At 39.9% G+C, this 19,046-nt stretch overlaps 1 protein-coding gene across 4 annotated transcripts; it reads left to right on the top strand.

Moving 5' to 3' along the window:
- The first annotated feature begins 1,994 nt into the window (after positions 1–1,994).
- On the top strand, positions 1,995–16,845 carry WSB1 (WD repeat and SOCS box containing 1). Of its 4 annotated transcripts, none has more exons than XR_827170.1 (10): positions 2,319–2,343; positions 7,045–7,213; positions 8,231–8,499; positions 9,885–10,016; positions 11,232–11,332; positions 12,230–12,405; positions 13,611–13,783; positions 14,533–14,646; positions 15,375–15,482; positions 15,723–16,845. XR_827170.1 is itself a non-coding variant. In XM_010861448.1 (9 exons), exons 1-9 carry the CDS (start codon positions 2,304–2,306, stop codon positions 15,880–15,882), a joined length of 1,266 nt encoding a protein of 421 aa, XP_010859750.1. In that variant the 5' UTR covers positions 1,995–2,303; the 3' UTR covers positions 15,883–16,845. The 4 variants fall into 4 exon arrangements, 1 of the variants encoding a protein (XP_010859750.1); XR_827169.1 differs by lacking the exon at positions 2,319–2,343 and adding an exon at positions 2,350–2,490; XM_010861448.1 differs by lacking the exon at positions 12,230–12,405 and having other exon boundaries at positions 1,995–2,343.
- Positions 16,846–19,046: the final 2,201 nt, after the last annotated feature.

The raw sequence follows: 19,046 nt of genomic DNA, 5'->3' as shown, positions 1-19,046 counted from the left end.
GAAATACATGAAAATGCCAGACTGTTCAATATAACATTTTGCTGAGATGTAAGAAAATGGAATAAGAGAGGATGCAAACTTTTAAAAGATTATATTTCAAGACAGTAAATGTTGGTTCAAAAATTTCAAAAGAAATGATATCCACGTAAAAAATTATGACTAAATCAGCCTTAGTAGATAACCACTCAGCAGCAATGTTTTCGAAGTAACTCAAGAATGAGATTCATTCTTTTTAGTGTTGGATCAGCTTTGTTTTGGAAGTCAATGCTTTCCAGAGCTTTTCTTTATGATTTTGATTATACACATTCTTATGTTACTTAGTATCTGACACTTTGTTGCCAGACCCTGTTCTAAATGTTTTTTGTTAATTCAATTATTCAATTCATAATTTAATGAATTCAATTCTCTAAACTGTGAAGTTGGTAATATTTCCATTTTATAGATGAGAAGATTGAGGCATAGAAAGATTAACTAATTTGCCCAAGGACACACAGCTAGTAAATCTTTAAAAGACTAGGAGGAAATGCATCAGGATATTGATGGCGATTTCTTAGGGTGTGGGGTTATAAAGAGTCGTTAAGAGAGATGATACAAACAGCTCTTGAATCAAGCCACTGGCAGCTGTTTAAAAACAGAGAAGACAGACTCCAGAACAGTTTAAGAGAAAATACTGGCAGGGCTTGTGGAGTGACTAATGCCACACGGGGAATGGCCGGAGTCTAAAAACACTCCAGCTTCTGGCTTAGGTGACTGGTTGGACGTGTTCACTAGGATAGGGAATACAAAAGATAAAACAATTTTGGGAAAGAAGACTCTCTAGGTTCAGAGTCCACAGGAGAGCCCTGCTGCTAAGTCGCTTCAGTCGTGTCCGACTCTGTGCGACCCCAGAGACGGCATCCCACCGGGCTCCCCCGTCCCTGGGATTCTCCAGGCAAGAACACTGGAGTGGATTGCCCTTTCCTTCTCCAATGCAGGAAAGTGAAAAGGGAAAGTGAAGCCGCTCAGTCGTGTCCGACTCTTAGCGACCCCATGGACTGCAGCCCACCAGGCTCCTCAGTCCATGGGATTTTCCAGGCAAGAGTACTGGAGTGGGGTGCCATTGCCTTCTCCGCCAGAAGAGCCCATTAAAGTGCAAATATGTCTTCCGACTGGAACCAACTTGGCTCACTGACACTTGCATCATCCCTGCTGTCGGAATGGTTAGCTGCCTCCCAGAGGCCTAGGCCTTGGGTGAAGGAGGAGCTTCCTCTGGGTAGATTCGGTGGGGCCTGCCTTGGCCAGTGGCCACGACACTGCTGACTGCCAGCCTCGCTGAAGCCCCGAGGAAGGCCCGGCCGCAGGGAGCAGGCAGCCAGGACAAAGGCCGCCCGGGAGGTCTCCCGCTGGGGCGGGACGCCACGCCATCCAGCCCGAGTCTCCCTGTTCCTCAAGTCGGGTCACCTAGGCCCTCCCAAAAATCGCCTGGCTCACGTCAGAATGCTGGCGGCCGGACGAGTGGTGCATTGCGATGTTCCTTGTCTTCTCATTGTTTTCACCCGTGAAACCTCCAGTTCCCCAGCGTACAAAGGCCGGGGAGGTGGCCAAACCGAATTGAAATCTGAAATGTCTTTTTTGTTCCTTACAGTACAGTCAGTTTAAATTTCATGCAATCTTTAAGCTGTGGACTAATATGTATTATACAATTCTCGGTTTGCCTTTTCAAAGGTGCTTCAACTTATAAATATCAAGCTGGGACCCGGGCCAGGAAATCCAGACCGAGTTAAACGCACAGTCCGTAGGTTCCAGCCTAGCTTTGGGGGCCTTGGCTCGTGCAGCGGCCCCTCCCCCTCCTCCGCCCCCGCGCTCTTCCGGCTACCGGTCGGGTCCCCAGGACAACGCCCGCGCTCACCCGGAGGGAGGGCGGGGCGCGGAGCCGAGGCCGTCACGTCCCGAACGTCGAGAGGCGGGGAATAGCGCTATGACGTCACGAACACCGCCCCCGGCTTCCAGATATCCCCCGCGCCGCCCGCCATTTTGTCTCCAGTGTCTCGTTTGCTGTCGGCAGTGTGGAGGGAAGTGTCTTCCTTCGTAGGCGGGAGGAAGGGACCAGCATCTATTGTCTGTGTTTAACTCCGTAGTTCGGTCAGAGGCCTCCCAGAGCTTTCCCGGGGCAGTCGGCAGGAGCCTCTGCGACCGTCCCGCCCCTCCCCTCTGTCCCCGGGACCGGGAGGGACCCAGCCCGCGTCACGCCCCTCGGCGCTCGCCTTTAGCCTCTCTGTCGTTGCGTCCACATCGCGCCCCCGGAATCAGACGGTATCCCATAGATGGCCAGCTTTCCCCCGAGGGTCAACGAGAAAGAGATCGGTGAGGAATGGGACGATGGGTGAGGGGTGCTGGCGAGCGCGCGGGGGCGACGGAGAGGCAGGGACTCCCCGGAGGAGGGTGAGTCTGAGGAAGGACAGTGAGTCGGGCTCGAGCCCTGGAGCGAAGAGGAAGGAAGCTACCCTGCGGGTGGGTGTCGCCTAGGGTAAATGGGATCAGAATTGAAACGGCGCCTACTGTGCGCTTGGCCAGGAGGGAGGCGGCGCGCAGAGGAGGCAAAAAGGACCAGAGAGCCGAGTGGCGAGAGCTGCAGGGATCGTGTGGCCGGGGCGGAATTGTTCCCCACACCCTAGTTTTTTTCTCTGGCGGTCTGAGCAGGGCCGTTCTCCTGGATTTCTCTTGGTTAAGGGCCTGGGGCGTCGAGTGGGCAGGGGAGGGCTGGGCAAAGATCCAGGGCTCTTAAAAAGTTTCCAATGAAGAAAAGTATACTTGTCTGTTACGAGCTATTATTAAAGGATGGGTATTAGTGTATACGAACTATAAAGAGGAATGCAGCTATCAGCCTGGAAAAAATGTTTTTTAAAATGGTATGGTGTTCAGAAAGGCAGCAAGCTCAGGGGAGGAGACTCAGTTATCTTTCATATACTGAGGAGCGCAGGGAGGAGCAGGATGGTTGGGTGGAGTGACCGGAGAAAAGCTGACTTACAGAAGAGCGAACTCTTGAAAAGGTTTTCTGGAAACTGGCTTAGTGGCCAAGCTGAAGACAGGCCAGTAGATGTTGAAGGTCCTGCTTTAGGACCTACCCCAATGACTCACTTGAAAGCACCTTACATTATCTAAATCCTCTCTTAAGGTAAAATACCTTAAGGTGGAATCGCTTTAAGGGGAGTTGAGGTTTGACTGTTTAGTAAACATTGAACTTATCGTATTATATACGTTATTTAAATATATGCAGTTAAATGAAAATTGGAGGTAGCTACTGAGCAGAGAGCGTTTGCATTTCCTTGTTGTTCAACTAAATTGGTGCCTTTATTGAATATTTGGAGGAGGTTTTCTAGAGAAATGGAGAAGCTAAAGTAGCCAAAAGGCCCTCTATCCTGTATGTGGGTGAAGTTTTATACCTAGAGACAGCTATCTTAGAATTCTGGTCTTTTGTTCTTTTACGGATAAGGTTGACTGGCAGGTTAGGAGGGGACTTTACCCCTGGTTTTAATAACTATTTTAAACATACTGAGAAGACAGAATTCATGTCCAGTTGTTGAACTGTGGAATATAGAACTCAAAATTTCTTATTCTCAGTCCAGTGGTGTTTTTTTTTTTCTTTTTTCTACTCACAGTGACACTGAGGATGAGTGATTTGCCTTTCTTATATCTGTATTTTACTTCATCTTGAATCATTTTGAAAACTTTCCAATCCTCTCTTCTATGGATTGGACAGAGCTTCTTAGCCTACCAGCGTGAGGTGGAACCACCCACTAAGTAGCCTTTTAAATTATTATTATTTTTTGCATGTTTAAGTCTCAGTGTTATTTCTTGGTTATAGTGTAAAGTTACTAAGTAGATGCCAAATATCTAAAAGAACTTTTGCCTTTTGTAAACTTTTTTTTTAAGTCTGGTTTTTTGTTTCTTTGTTTCTTTTTAAAATATATCATTTGGATACAAAGTTAAAACCTCTGTAGCTTTGTATCTATCATTAAGGACCTCTGTTGCTGGTTTCTCAAATAAGTACTGAAAGAGGAGGCAAGATTCCCTGATTGATGAAAGAAGTCTATATGACAGGCAGTCACTGCCTAGAGCTACAGCCCTCTTTCACAAGGCTGTGCCACAGACCCTCCCTTTATGGTTATGAAATTGCAGGGAAGAATTCGAAGGAGCTGAATCTGGTTTGCTTGGTTGAGCAGTGACTCAGATGATGTGTGTGGTGTCGTGTCTTATGGCCAGGTTCCCTGGCAGGCAGCCTTTCCCTTATACCAGGTTGTTAAATCATACTGTCTTAGGATACTAACATGCAGCAGCTGCAGGTCATACACAAAAGTTCAAGTGATTTTTTTTCTTCATTATAGAGTTTGTGCTAGTGTATAATATTGTACCAGTAAATATTTAAATTATTTGGTTAAATGCAATGATCATTTTATATATCTTGTTAGTAAGCAAAGAAACACAGTAATTATTAACTAAATACTTGTAATGGTATAGTGTATTTATTTGGCAAAATATGTTGAGGGTGGCCCTATAAGTACATTCATCTAGTTTAATCAGAAGCTTTCTCGTTTTAAGAAAATGCTTGCATGTTTTTCAGTTGAATTTTAGAACTTGCGTCCCTTATTTGTGAACTTTGATATTTTTTTCCTCCTAAAATTTGTGGATTCTAAAAGATGTGGTTAAAGAGAAGCCCCCCTCCCCGCCCTTAAAAAAAATAGGCGGAGGTTGCTGATTGAGGGGCCAGGCACATAAATGATGATATAAGAGTGTGGGCTTGAAGGCATGGAGGGGAATATGAAGCAGCAAGCCTTTTCTAAAATCATTTGTGTGTGTGGTGTTGTCTGACTGCTGCACAGCTTTTGGATTCTTAGTCCCTGACTAGGGATTGAACCCTGGCCATGGCAGTGAAAGCCCAGAATCTTAACCCCTAAGCTGCCAGGGAACACTGTCATTTGTATGCTTAAAAAATCATTCTGCAGGCATCAAGTGTCACTGGTTTGTGAATTGTATATTAAAGTCATGTTCCTGCCAATGAAATTGTTGCTGTTTTGATACAAGTGGGGCAGGGGTATTGGTGGGGGCAGTGGGGCAGGGCGGAGATCTGCTTTGATTAAATCACACCTACAATAATGTGTTTAATTGAAAAGGTTCCACTGTTTTAAGGGCCATTATTAACTGGAATTTATCCGGAACAGTATGAAAGTGAAGGTAGAGAATGGACTTGAAACAATGCAATCTAAGGGATGGTTGAAAACTCACCAGATTTTATCATGGTGAAAAGATTTCGTTACTGATGTCATGGCTGTCTTCAATATATGAATGTCATGTGAGCGCAGGATCTCTTATTCTCTTTGATCAGACACAAGACTGAGTGGGCAGAGTGGCAAGAAGGAAGATTTTGAGTCATTAAAAGGAAATATTCTAAAAAAAATAAATAAATAAATAAAAGGAAATATTCTGATAATCTCAGCTATGCCAGAATAGGTGCATGTTTATATTTATGAGTATCACAGGAAAACAGATTTCAGTTTTGTTTTACTTTTTAAACCGTATCTCATTTGTTTAATGTGGCAAAGAATTGGGCAAGGAAATAGTTATATCACTTAAGAATGGGAATTTATACATGTGCTTTCATATTTGTTCAATAAACATTTGCTGAGCCCCTGTCGCATGCCAGATGCTGCGCTCGCTGTTGGCAAAGCATACGTTGAGACTGGATGTGTCACTGAAATGAGTACACTTTGGGGGTTTGCGTAAGTGTATCTGCTCTTGCAGTAAGAGTATCAGTGGCTCTCATTTCAGTCGCAATACGTAGACTACGTTGTTGGAAAGTTTAAGCCCAAAACATAAAAAATAGATTACAGGGTTGACCACAAAGCAAACCACAAAATAGATAACGGGAAACTAAACTGAAGGTAACTTATAACTGAAAAGGGAGAGTAGCAAAATTTAAATCAAGACAAACCCAAGACAGCATTGGTGACAGACTTAAGATCCTTTCCCGGAATCGAGGAAATGGCAGCCACATTTGCATGTGCACAAAAATAAAAATACATGAAATTGTTCCACTTTTTTGTCCTTAAAAACCAAAAGAATTACTTCCATTTGAGGATGAGTTTGGTGGCCCATTAGGAAGATGCTGAGGACCACTATTTGAGAATCACAAATATAATGCATTTTATTTTATTTTTCGCTTGTTTGGCTGTGCCACTTGTCATGTGAGCGCTTAGTTCCCCAACCAGGGGAACCTGCCCCCTGCAGTGGAAGTGCAGAGTCCTGGCCACTCTATCACCAGTGAAATCCCCATAATGCATTTTAGAGTTCGGAGGATTTTTTAATTTTTGTGACCCGAAAAAGATAAGCATCTTCTGGTCTGACTAGACCATTCATTTAATAGTGCTTCCTTTGAGTAGTGATATAATACTATACTTTATAGTGGATTATGGTTTTTGAAAGCAGCTGTTTGCAGAAGATACTTTTCCTATAGAGCAACTTTGGTTTCTTGCGTTTTAAAGGTTAGTAATTTGAAACATAAAGGCAGGGGCTTCCCTGGTGGTCCAGTGGCTAAAACTGTGCTCCCAATGCAGGGGGCCCAGGTTCAATCTGGGAACTAGATTCCGCGTGTCTCAACAAATACGGGAGATCTCACACGCTACAACCAAGATCTAGCACAGCCAGATCCAAGGGAAATAAAAGCATAAGGCTGGGAAAGTCAGGACTTCAGAAATTGGCAGCCCTGAGAGATCATTACATTTTTATTTGACCAGGTTTTTTTTTTTTTTCCTTAATTGAAACTTTGTTTAAAAGTTCTTGATTTGGGAAATTTTAGGAAAATCACTTCGCCAGAACTTATAAAGATGTTTATCATCATCAAGGGGTCTTCACGCAGCCTCTCTCTCTTCAAAGGGTAGAATGCAGAACTTGGTGCATAAAAAAGGGGGAAAAGTCAGTGGAATTGAGTGAATGCCACAGTAATACAGATGCAGTCTCAAATTCATTGTTGTTATATACAATGTCTTGTATTTTTTTGTTTTCTTTTAGTGAGATCACGTACTATAGGTGAACTTTTAGCTCCAGCAGCTCCTTTTGACAAGAAATGTGGTCGTGAAAATTGGACTGTTGCTTTTGCCCCAGATGGTTCCTACTTTGCCTGGTCGCAAGGACATCGCACAGTGAAGCTTGTTCCGTGGTCCCAGTGCCTTAAGAACTTGTAAGACTCTTCTTTTTTGTATTTTGTATCTGTCTGTAGAATTTTTTTCCATGTGGACTAATACAATTATTTTGTTGTTTTATGTTATTTCTTTTGAAGACTGTTTTAAATGTGTTTTGATCATAAGCTGAATATATTTGTTAGAAAATCTGTGGAAAGAATTGTCTAGCCTTAATTGTATATTACAGAATATTTTCTCAGATAGTTTGGTGTTTTTCTTTCCCATATAGTAAAAGGCAGATTAATTGTGCCTTGATAGTGTAGTTTCTAAAATGTGTGTGAGCCACCAGGGAAATCCCTGATGGCTCAGGTGGTATAGAATCTTCGTGCAGTACAGGAGACCTGAGTTCAATCCCTGGGTCAGAAAGCTCCCCTGGAGAAGGGAATGGCAACCCACCTCAGTATTCGTGCCTGGAGAATTCCATGGACAGAGGACCCTAGCGAGCTATAGTCCACGGGGTCGCAAAGAGTCAGACTTGACTGAGCAGAGAGCACACGAACGTAGTATAGTTTCTAAAATGTGTGCGCTGAATTTAACATCTTTCCCTTCTTCTTGTGTCTGGTTCACCATCACGGTTTCATTCCTTCACGCCTTTATCACTGCTGATCATTACGGCATTAGACAGTCTTCTGGTGTCAGCTTCACAATGTGTTCTCAGAGTTTTTTGTTTTCTGCTTGTTTATACTTTTGGGTTAATGAAAAGAGTCCTAATTAATATAGGGTTCTACATCAGTAAGGATATATTGAAACACATTTGAAATGACAAAATTACAAATTGCTTTTTATTATTGAACTTTTTCTTAGGCACTGAGGATTTTAGTCTGAATTTATTTGGTCATGCCCACATAGCTAATAGCAGACTTTTCCCTTTCCCATCTATAAGGATTCCATTGTTACTCAGTATTACTATAATAATATGGAAGTTATTTTAGCAAACACTTATTATTTAGTATCCACAGAAGTCCAGAATAAATAATAACTAGATGACAATCTGGCTTTTTTTTTTTTTTTACCAGTCTTTTGCATGGCACCAAGAATATCACCAATTCAAGTAGTTTAAGATTATCAAGACAAAACAGTGATGGTGGTCAGAAAAATAAGCCTCGTGAACATATTATAGACTGTGGCGATATAGTCTGGAGTCTTGCTTTTGGATCTTCAGTTCCAGAGAAACAGAGTCGCTGTGTAAATATAGAATGGCATCGATTCAGATTTGGACAAGATCAGCTACTCCTTGCCACAGGGTTAAACAATGGACGTATCAAAATATGGGATGTATATACAGGTATGAAGTCATAGTCTTGAAAGCAAACTCGATTATTTTATGATGTAAGCATAACTTGTAGACACTAGAAGAATACGATTTGAGGATTTTAACTTACGGAGAAGCAAGAATTGATCCTCTGAATCTGTCTTTATACATATATCTTTATTGGCCTAAATAGCATCTGCAGCTTTTAGTTTTAATTTAGGAAAATAGAGTTCATATTGCTTGATCACTCTTCAGAGAATATTATAGTAGGAAGGGCATGCCTAAGGAACATTTAGTTATCACTTGTAAACTAGTAATGTACTTTATGACTCAAATTGCAAGATGTTTTCTTATATACTTTTTCAATATATAATAGCTTAGAGGCATTCAAGGTAGATCTGGTTTTCAGCAATCATTATCTAGCCTCTGGAAGGCTTTAGTGACATTTTATCTAAAGTTTAACCAGGTAGGTTGAGAAGTTAAATTCTTTGGGCAGTTAAAAGTAAATATGTCCTGGGAATTCACTGGCAGTCCAGTAGTTAGGGCTTGGTGGGTGCTTCCCTGCAGGGGGCATGGGTTTGATCCCTGGTCTGGGAACTAAGATCTCACAAAACACGAGACATGCCTGCTGCGCCCCCCTGCACGCCCCCCCCCACCCCCCCAAAAAAGTAAATGTGCTCTTCACTACCTAAAATGTATAGTTTCAGACTGTTAGTCTGTACTCCAAAATTTAAAAGATTTTTAAAAATGAGCTTTAAAACAGTATGTACATTAGAATACAGCAAGTAATATTAACATTGAGTGGGGATAATGGATCAGTAAATTTGATTGAATTCTGGGAAAAAGTTTACAAGGTAAGCACATCACTTTTCATAGAAAAACAAAACTCATATAGTAGATGAATAAATACTTTTTTTCATTGAGATTATGTTTGAAAATTTAGGCTGTTACTATACAAGGATCTTTTAAAAAAAAAAAATTATTTGGCTGCATGGGGTCTTAGTTGTGGCCTGCCACATCTTGTTCCCTGACCAGGGATCAGACCCAGGCCCTCTGCATTTGGAGTGTGGAATCTTAGCCACTGGGCCACCAGGGAAGTCCCACAAAGATTTTAAATGATGCAGATTTTCTTGATATTAAGTTGACTTGGTCCAAGAGTTTGTTCACATTTTGGAAATTCCCTTTTAATTTTTCAAATAAATTTAGGCTTTGGTATCTTTGAAATAATTCATTTTAAGACATTATAAATAGTGAATCTAAAGATGATAGTAAAAACACACTAAAAAATGAGTCATTTTACAAAGGAGGTACCCATATATTTCTATCCTTTTTTAACGATGAGAAACCTGATTTTTAAAAATATGAAAGCTGGTAAAAATGATTAACATTGCCTCTTTCTGACCTTCCATTGCATTTAGGAAAACTCCTCCTTAACTTGGTAGATCATACTGAAGTGGTCAGAGATTTAACTTTTGCTCCAGATGGGAGCTTGATCCTGGTGTCAGCTTCAAGAGACAAAACTCTGAGAGTGTGGGACCTGAAAGATGATGGTATGTCTGTCTTCTAGGCTGTGGAAAAGAATTAGTTTCTGGGTATTATTACTGAGATGTATTACAAACACTTGACGTTAAAAGTGACATGATCATAGTTTCCTTTTCTCTGCTTAGTCCTTTGCCCCCTTTCCCTGTGCAGATCAAACAAAACTGTAAATATGACCTGGAATAGGAGCCAGCAGTTACTCTAAACAATCTGATACACACGGAAACTAACTACACGCATCTGTATCAACTATTTGAGGACAAAATCTATATCAGTTTTAAGGTTTTATTCGAACTGGTTTGTGTTGGTTTATTTCCTTTATATTGGGGAAGGTTATCAACTTCCTATTTGCTTAGTGAAAATTTAAGAAGATCTTGATGTAATGAAAGATACTCCTTAGTAATTAATAAAATATAAATTCAAACATGATTTACACACCAGAATTTATAATATGTAAATACTAAACATAACTTGGAGAGGTTAAGTAAGAAATTATAAAAATAAGGGATTTACCCTCCAATATAGTAAAAGGAATGTCAGTGTCAAGTTTCAGCTTTTTTGGAAACATTGGTAATTGTGGTGCTTTTACAGTTTTGGGGAATTTACCTTGTTTGAGAGGACCTGAGATGAGCATTTCTTCCCCCTTCTTAACCTCCAGTGAAAGAATTTAAGTTTTAACTAAAACCTTATATTAAGATCCATTGGTGCTCCACCAGCCTCAAGCTGGAAGTTGACAGGCTTGTTCGGACAAGTGTAGCTTAAATTGAGCGTAGTAGGAAACAAGACCCTCAGATTTGGAGACTTGTTTCGGCTTATGGGTCGTAACCATTACCTGATAGAACAATACACTGTTACCAAACTATGTGGCACCTCTTCTACATTTATTGATTCTCTAATTGCTTAGCTGTTAAGGGATCCCAAAAGTTTAAAAAAAAAAACAAAAACTAAGAGTCAGCTGACCTTTTCTTAAAGGGCCAGATGGTGACTATCGAGGCTTGTAGACCATACTATTTCTGCAGTAGTTACTCTCCTCTGCTGCCGCAACAGTGGGCATGCTTGTGTTTCAGTAAAACTTAGGTGCAAAAATAAGCAACGGGTATATATTGCCAACCCCTGTTGTAGATCTGTAGTGTTTTAGATCACTGCCCCTTAGAAGTTTGTGAGTCTGCTATTTTTGAAATGCTAGTCATTTCCAGGGTTAACACAGATATTTTCTTTTTGTTCAGGAAACATGATGAAAGTATTGCGGGGCCATCAGAACTGGGTGTATAGCTGTGCATTCTCTCCTGACTCTTCTATGCTGTGTTCAGTGGGAGCCAGTAAAGCAGTATGTGTCAAAGTTCCTGTATATTTATTGTGAATTGGATTGTAATAATGTATGCAAAATCATTTTAAATCTGGTAACCTATTAAGTCTGTGCTCGGTGTCTTAAATATCTTAAATGTGTTATTTCATGATGGGGGAGAATTTGCATGAGGGAAATTAAATAAATACAGTTATTGATTATTATAAAGTGAGAAATTTTGGGTTGCTTTAGTTAGAGATGATATATGTAAAATATGGGGTATGGCAATTTTATTTTTTATAAGATCTAGGAAAGTATATATGCTGTAGAAGAGATCTAGTCCAAATGTTAAAACATTCCCTTGCTAATTATTTTCTTCTCTGTTGTTCTATTTTTTTTTTTTTTTGGTCCAGTTTGCTGTTTAAAAAGTTTTGAGTCCCAGCTGGTCCTGGACATTTAACTGAAAAAAAGTAACTTAAAAATCTAATAAGAATAAAAATAACAGTCATGTATGTCCTAGAGTGAATTTCATCTAAATTTTATATGGTCTGTCTTGCATAGCATACCTGTAGACAGATTAAGTACAAAGTGACTCTTAAGAGAGTTATCCTTACTGATGGACCCTCCTTTACTCAGTTATCTACTAGCTCTGTGTTAGTATAGTTAAAGTGATCTTACTAGCTTCAGGTATTTATGAAAATGGTTGAAGTCCAAATAAATGTGATGATCACAATACACTTTGAATTAATGGGGGTGGGAGTCTAAATAAAATGGATTTTATTTAGCCAAGAAGTGTGTTAAAATGACAGTTGCAAATGTTGACAGTTTAGGGGGAAAATACTCAGTTCTTTAAAAATCATAAGAAGAGCAAAGCTAGATGTTGACATTGCTATTTTAGGCTGTGTGTTTTCCATATGCTTCTTGCTTTCCCTGTCACAGGTGGTGGCAGCAATATTGGTGTGATTGAGGTTATGCTGGCACCACTCGCACACAGGCGCACAATGGTGTTAGCTGGGCAGAAAGAGTGGCATCTCTGGCTACCGGGCTGGGGGCGACCTTTACCGTAGGATGAAGTAACCTTGCATTCGGCTGCAAGGTGTACTGTACGTACACAGGTGCTGGTCGATGTCCACTTTCTGCTTTTCTTTCTTTCTTTTTTTCTTTTTAAAAATAATTAAAAATAATTCCCCCCGCAGTGAACCCAACTGACTCCTCCGATGTAATTGATCTTCCAGTCTGGTGGAATTGGGAGTCTTAACATGTGAAACCAATTTAGTGTACTGTAATTGGCTTTCAAATGGTTTCTCTGTGCTATTTTTTGGAATTCATTGTGATACTAGAGATACCTTAAGTCTTTGATCCAACTGAAAGTTTGTATTTATTTTCTTTGGAAATAATATATTGTGTCTGTGCAGAAAAAAAGTAGCAAAAAGGATTGCTTTACTCCAAGAGGAGGAGAGTTTATCTTATTAGGATTGTTACAAACCTCTAAGCTGATGTTTAATATAACAGACTGAAGTAAACATTAGAGTCCTGTTTAGAGCTATTCTGCACAGTCTAACTACACTGATCTTTAGAATCTAAAACTATGTGTGAACTAGTACTAAAGTAACTTAAATGTTTTACACTTAAAATGACTAATGATTGTGGTCGGTTTGGGAAAAATAAGATTGGCAAATCTTGATTCACAGAAATGTTAATTGTATTATTTTTGTAAATTAGCATTTTCATTTTGTAATGTGGTTTAACATCCTTGTTGTTTGCCAAAGAAATTTCATTTGGCTGTGAAAAATTCTCTTTGCTTGCAGTATCTGTTTCTCTTCCTAGGCTCACGTTGGTGACCCAAGCCTATTGTAAACAAGTGATTATCTCAAAGGGAGATGCCAATGGAGTAACAATTTGTTAACCTTATATTTTCTGTCTATATATTTTTAAAAAATTTGGTAGTTTCTGGAAATAAAAAAGGGGTTTGTAGTGCTTAACCCTATTTATTTTTATATATTTTAGTTAATTAGTTTTTGGAATAAATGGATTTCAGTATAATTTTGTGGTTAAGTTGCATTGCCTTTTTTGTGTTTAGGCTTATTTTTAAATTAACATTTAACAGAAACATTTGAAATAGAATTTGCATGTCTACTTTAATTAACTTAAAAACTGATTTTAATCTGACTATGACACTGAGCATATTCTTTTAATTATTCATAATTTATAATGTTTAATTTAATATAATCTTAATTAAATTTAGCTGTTTTAGTTTAAGATGTGCGATTTTGTCCTCTGCATGTCCGAATGAAGCTATAACATGTGCCTTTTCTTGCAGGTTTTCCTTTGGAATATGGATAAATACACCATGATACGAAAACTAGAAGGGCATCACCATGATGTTGTAGCTTGTGACTTTTCTCCTGATGGAGCATTGCTGGCTACGGCATCTTATGACACTCGAGTGTATATCTGGGATCCACACACTGGAGCCATTCTGATGGAATTTGGGTGGGTACAGCATGTATTGTTTCAGGTCTGTAATTCTTCTCTACTATCAGTGTAGTTTAAGAAGTTCCAGAGATGATCTGAATCATTAACATGTGACATCTAAACTTACAGTCTATTGTAATTTGAAATTTGGGTATCATTTATGCCCTTTAATTGGAGAAGGCAATGGCACCCTACTCCAGTACTCTTGCCTGGAAAATCCTATGGACGGAGGAGCCTGGGAGGCTGCAGTCCATGGGGTCGCTGAGAGTGGGACACGACTGAGTGGCTTCACTTTCACTTTTCACTTTCATGCATTGGAGAAGGAAATGGCAATCCACTCCAGTGTTCTTGCCTGGAGAATCCCATCGACGACGGAGCCTGGTGGGCTGCCGTCTATGGGGTTGCACAGAGTCGGACATGACTGAAGCAACTTAGCAGTATGCCCTTTAATAATGCATCTAAATTCTACCAATAAACTTGACTGTCTTGATACAGATCTTGTTACTTAACAGGACATGACTCTGTAGAAGTGGTAATTATATTTAGAGTTTTGTGTTGGGGAACCATAAACTTAATCTTAAGAGTCTTAAACCACTCTAAAAAGGAGATTAGTAATTAGGTTTAAGTACTTCATTTAAAGTGGATCTGCTCCGTCTTCTCAATTGTGTTCATGAAGGCCACTCTAAACTATTCAAAGACTGATGTACAAGGTAGTTTTGTTTCTTGAGGTGACTCTCACTTGCCCTAAAACATGTCTTTTACTTCAGGCACCTGTTTCCCCCACCCACTCCAATATTTGCTGGAGGAGCAAATGACCGATGGGTACGATCTGTATCATTTAGTCATGATGGACTGCACGTTGCAAGCCTTGCTGATGATAAGTAAGTGTGTGAATTACAGCTTGACATATTTATTATTGTCTTTTAAAGATTTCCTTTCATTCTTCTACTTAATAAAAAACATTCTTAAGGATGAAAAAATCTTTCTACAGTTGGAGTTTTAATGACTTTCTATCTAGATAACACTTTGGGAGATGTTGGTGTATCTTAAATATTGGCCTGAGTAGTATTTGTGTAAACTGAAGATAATGAGTGCCTTTTCCTGTGTTCTTTATTAACGAGTTCAGGCAAACTAGGTGCATTTTTAATCAGCTTTTTAGCTCAGCTGACAGGTTTCTTTTTTATTTTTTTAAGTAATATCAAGGTTGAAACAAGGACATTGTCAAAGTGAAATAAATGGTAAAAACAGTCATTAGTACCTGCTGAAATTGAGACTGTAAGGATGAAATGAAATGTCACGTGTCTGAAATGTGCTGCTTTTGGTAAGAATCAGGAACTAGATGCAGCCATTCCATTTTCCCATACTTTAATCAGTGTGCCTGGATATGACACTAAGCAATTTGGGAACATCGATGTAGAAAGTGACTCATTATGATCTTTCTAGACTGTTAAGAAACATGGGGAGAGTTATTTGCCAATAATCATTGTTTTCCTTTTTGTTTAGTAGGTTCTGACTTAGCACAGAGTGGCATTTCTTTCTAAATTTTAAAAGTTGCTTTTACCTTAAATTTCCAACTAGATAATTATTGGACAATTTATTTCCTTTCTAGAATGGTGAGGTTCTGGAGAATTGATGAGGATTATCCTGTGCAGGTTGCACCTTTGAGCAATGGTCTTTGCTGTGCCTTTTCTACTGATGGCAGTGTTTTAGCTGCTGGGTAAGTGATTTTTCTCTTAAGAGGCAATTTAAGTTGGCTTTAGTCAAAGCAGCCTGTATGTTACTCAGTAAATTCCATAAGGGCTCTTTATAATACTATTGCAGGTCTCCTTAATCAGGTTTTAATGTGCAATTTGTGGCTCCAGCTCACAGCCTTGGTGGTAATTGTTTGAACTGTGGGATGATGAAATACGTGGATTTGTGTGACTGAGCCTGTGATTTTTTGTTTGTTTCTGTTTAGGACACATGACGGAAGTGTGTATTTTTGGGCAACTCCAAGGCAAGTCCCTAGCCTTCAACATTTATGTCGCATGTCAATCCGGAGAGTGATGCCCACCCAAGAAGTACAGGAGCTGCCGGTTCCTTCCAAAGTTTTAGAGTTTCTCTCCTACCGTGTTTAGAGGACGCTGCCTTCCCTAGTATTAGGGACTGAACACACTTTACACAAACCTCAAGCTTTACTGACTTCAAGGTTTAGGAGATTTATTTAATTTGATACATTCTTGTATTGCATTTTGATCAATTGAGCTTTTAAAATATTATTTATAGACCTTAGAAATATTTCTGAACATATCAAATGTAAATTTTTTTTCTAAAATTTAACTGTGAAAACATATACATACATGTATATATTTATATATAAGCTGCTGTGTGTTGAATGGACCCTTTTGCTTTTCTCATTCTTAGTTTCAGCATGTATATGTTGCTTCAGTAGAGCCGCAGTATATATCTTTGCTGTAAAGTGGAAGTAACTTTTTATTATTCTGTAACACTGAGTTAGCTGGTAAGTACTAACTTAAGAAAGCTGAATTGCACCATACAAAATGTGTATTTGGTTGGGGGGTGGTCAGACAGCCGACCTGCAAGTAAAACAGCTTCTGACGAGAGAAGGATTTTGTTTTTGTTAGGAGTGGCATCTGAGAGTTGGAGTTTGAATGTGACATTATTAAATTAAAAATAGGATATAACCAGGAAAAAGGCGTGTCTTTTTTTTTTCCCCCCTCTAACTGTTGCTGCGGGCCTTAATTTTGGAAAGCAGCTTGCTACTTTAACCCCTGTGGTATAAATAAAGTACTATAAATTTTAGTCAATTTGAAAAATCCATCTACTGTATTATTGCTAAATATTTTGTTTGTACTAAGGGACAATTAAGACTGTGGTGGGGATTTGTTTTGTTTTGTTTATTTTATACACATATCCTATGTTTCTGCAGAGGATAATACTGGTGACTTGCCAAAGAGAAGCAATACAGTATATCTGCTTTTGCCTTGTTATTTATCTTACCTGCAGATATTAAGAATGTATGCATTATGTAAAATATGTATATTTTTGTTGAGTTTTCTAATTAAAGACTTAAAAAACTATCGCAAATGTTTCTTAAATATGTTGGAAGCACCAACCACAAGCAAATTTAACAAGAGTAATGAAGAAATAGCACAACTATAGGACACTCAGTTCAGTCGCGTCCAACTCTCTGCGACCCCTGGACTGCAGCACGCCAGGCTTCCTTGTCCATCACCGACTCCTGGAGCCTACTCAAACTCTTGTCCATTGAGTTGGTGATGCCAACCAACCATCTCATCCTCTGTCCTGCCTTCAATCTTTCCCAGCATCAGGGTCTTTTCCAGCGAGTCAGCTCTGCATCAGGTGGCCAAAGTAATGGAGTTTCAGCTTCAACATCACTCCTTCCAATGAACACTCAGGACTGATCTCCTTTAGGATGGACTGGCTGGATCTCCTTGCAGTCCAAGGGACTCAAGAGTCTTCTCCAGCACCACAGTTCAAAAGCATCAATTCTTCAGCACTCAGCTTTCTTTACAGTCCAACTCTCACATCCATACATGACTACTGGAAAAACCATAGCTTTGACTAGACGGACCTTTGTTGGTAAAGTAATGTCTCTTGCTTTTTAATATGCTGTCTAGGTTGGTCATAGCTTTTCTTCCAAGGAGCAAGCGTCTTTTCATTTCATGGCTGTAGTCACCATCTGCAGTGATTTTGGAGCCCAAAAAAATAAAGTCTTTTCTCATTGTTTTCAGTTGCTTCTCCATCTATTTGCCATGAAGTGATGGGACCAAGTGCCATGATCTTAGTTTTCTGAATGTTGAGTTTTAAGCCAACTTTTTCACTCCCTTTAATAGGGCACTACCTGAGAACTAATGCTTCATGAATGCAGCCAGTTTTACTTGGTTTGTTCTTGGAGAACCATTGTAGAAATGCTTACTTTAAAATTACTGAGCAATAGAAAATTATCATCTTTTAGGGGAACTAATGGGCTTCCCTGGTGGCTCAGACAGTAAAGAATCTACCTGCAATGGTGTGGACCCACGTTTGATCCCTGGGTCGGGAAGATCCCCTGAAGAAGGGAATGGCTACCCACTCCAGTAATTTTGCCTGGAGAATTCCTTGGATAAAGGAGCCTGGCAGGCTACAGTCCATGGGGTTGCAGAGTCAGACACGACTGAGCAACTAACACAGAGTGGTGCTAGCAGGCTTATCTTTAAACCTCTTGTGATTTTTTTTTTGTTTTGTTTTCATTTTGCTTCATAAAACCTCTCCTTTATCAAGTAATAAGGTACCATTACCCTTCACACCACTAAATTATTTACTTTTTAATCAGCATATCCAATTAAGTAAAAATAGCATTTTGGGACAATAAATTTTCAGAGAAAGCCAGAATTGCTTGCCATCTCCTCATGAAAACCATAGTGCGTGGTGAAAACAAGATTGGGGAATGTAAGTAGAAACACGCTTGCATTTCCCATCTTTCATCAGGAAGAGGTAATAGCAGGATGGTAATGCTTTAGGCTGAGTGACCAAAGGAAGGTAGGGAAGATATGACTGGGATACTCAGATGGGTCAGATTCTAGCTACATGATTTTAAAATGGTTACTGCTGCTTCCTTTCATGTCATTTGGAGAACTGGCAAGAGAGCCTTTACATTCAGATTTCATTTCCTGTTTTAGGACCCCGTTAAGGGTGCATGTGGACATAGGAAAATGCCTCTCACCCTCAGTAGGCAATCTATTTTCTCACAACTTCAAGTGACTTTAAAACCTGTAACTTGATCTGAGGTTGGCAAATCTTAAGTTGATGATCCTTGAAATCACCTGCCTGCTTGCGATTGAGGTCAAGTTGGATTTAACTGGTTTGTACTGCCTTTAGGGCAGCAAGACCAAAAAAGGCCGAACTGCAAATGTAGCATGCTTCTGGGCTGAGGCAGCGTCTGATGGGTGCAGAGGACTTGGCTGTCAGCCAGCCCGCACAGGGAGACGGAAATACAAAGCATGAGAAGTAAAATATTGTCTCACAAGCCAGAAACCATAGAGACAGTCCAGTCTCCACGTCAATTAAAATGAAGGTTTGTCGGCAATAAACATTTTGTCCAAGTAATTCTGACCTAAGAAAATGCATTTACCTATAGAATGCAGGAGACCCAGATTTGATTCCTGGGTCAGGAAGATCCCCTGGAGAAGGGAATGGCAGCCCACTCCAGTATTCTTGCCTGGAAAATCCCATGGACAGAGGAGCTTGGCGGGCTACAGTCCATGGGGTCATGAGTCGG

The sequence above is a fragment of the Bison bison genome, unplaced genomic scaffold (assembly GCF_000754665.1).
Source record: "Bison bison bison isolate TAMUID 2011002044 unplaced genomic scaffold, Bison_UMD1.0 scf7180017864472, whole genome shotgun sequence".
Taxonomy (NCBI): Eukaryota; Metazoa; Chordata; class Mammalia; order Artiodactyla; family Bovidae; genus Bison; species Bison bison.
Note: the sequence above shows the minus strand (reverse complement) of the source record. Positions and strands in the feature narration are given on the sequence as shown.

Coding starts and splice junctions, on each gene's coding strand:
- WSB1 (XM_010861448.1), top strand. CDS start 2,304: ATGGCCAGCTTTCCCCCGAGGGTCAACGAGAAAGAGATCG. Junction 10,017..11,231: donor GTGGGACCTGAAAGATGATG/GTATGTCTGTCT, acceptor CTTTTTGTTCAG/GAAACATGATGAAAGTATTG. Junction 14,647..15,374: donor GCAAGCCTTGCTGATGATAA/GTAAGTGTGTGA, acceptor TTTCCTTTCTAG/AATGGTGAGGTTCTGGAGAA.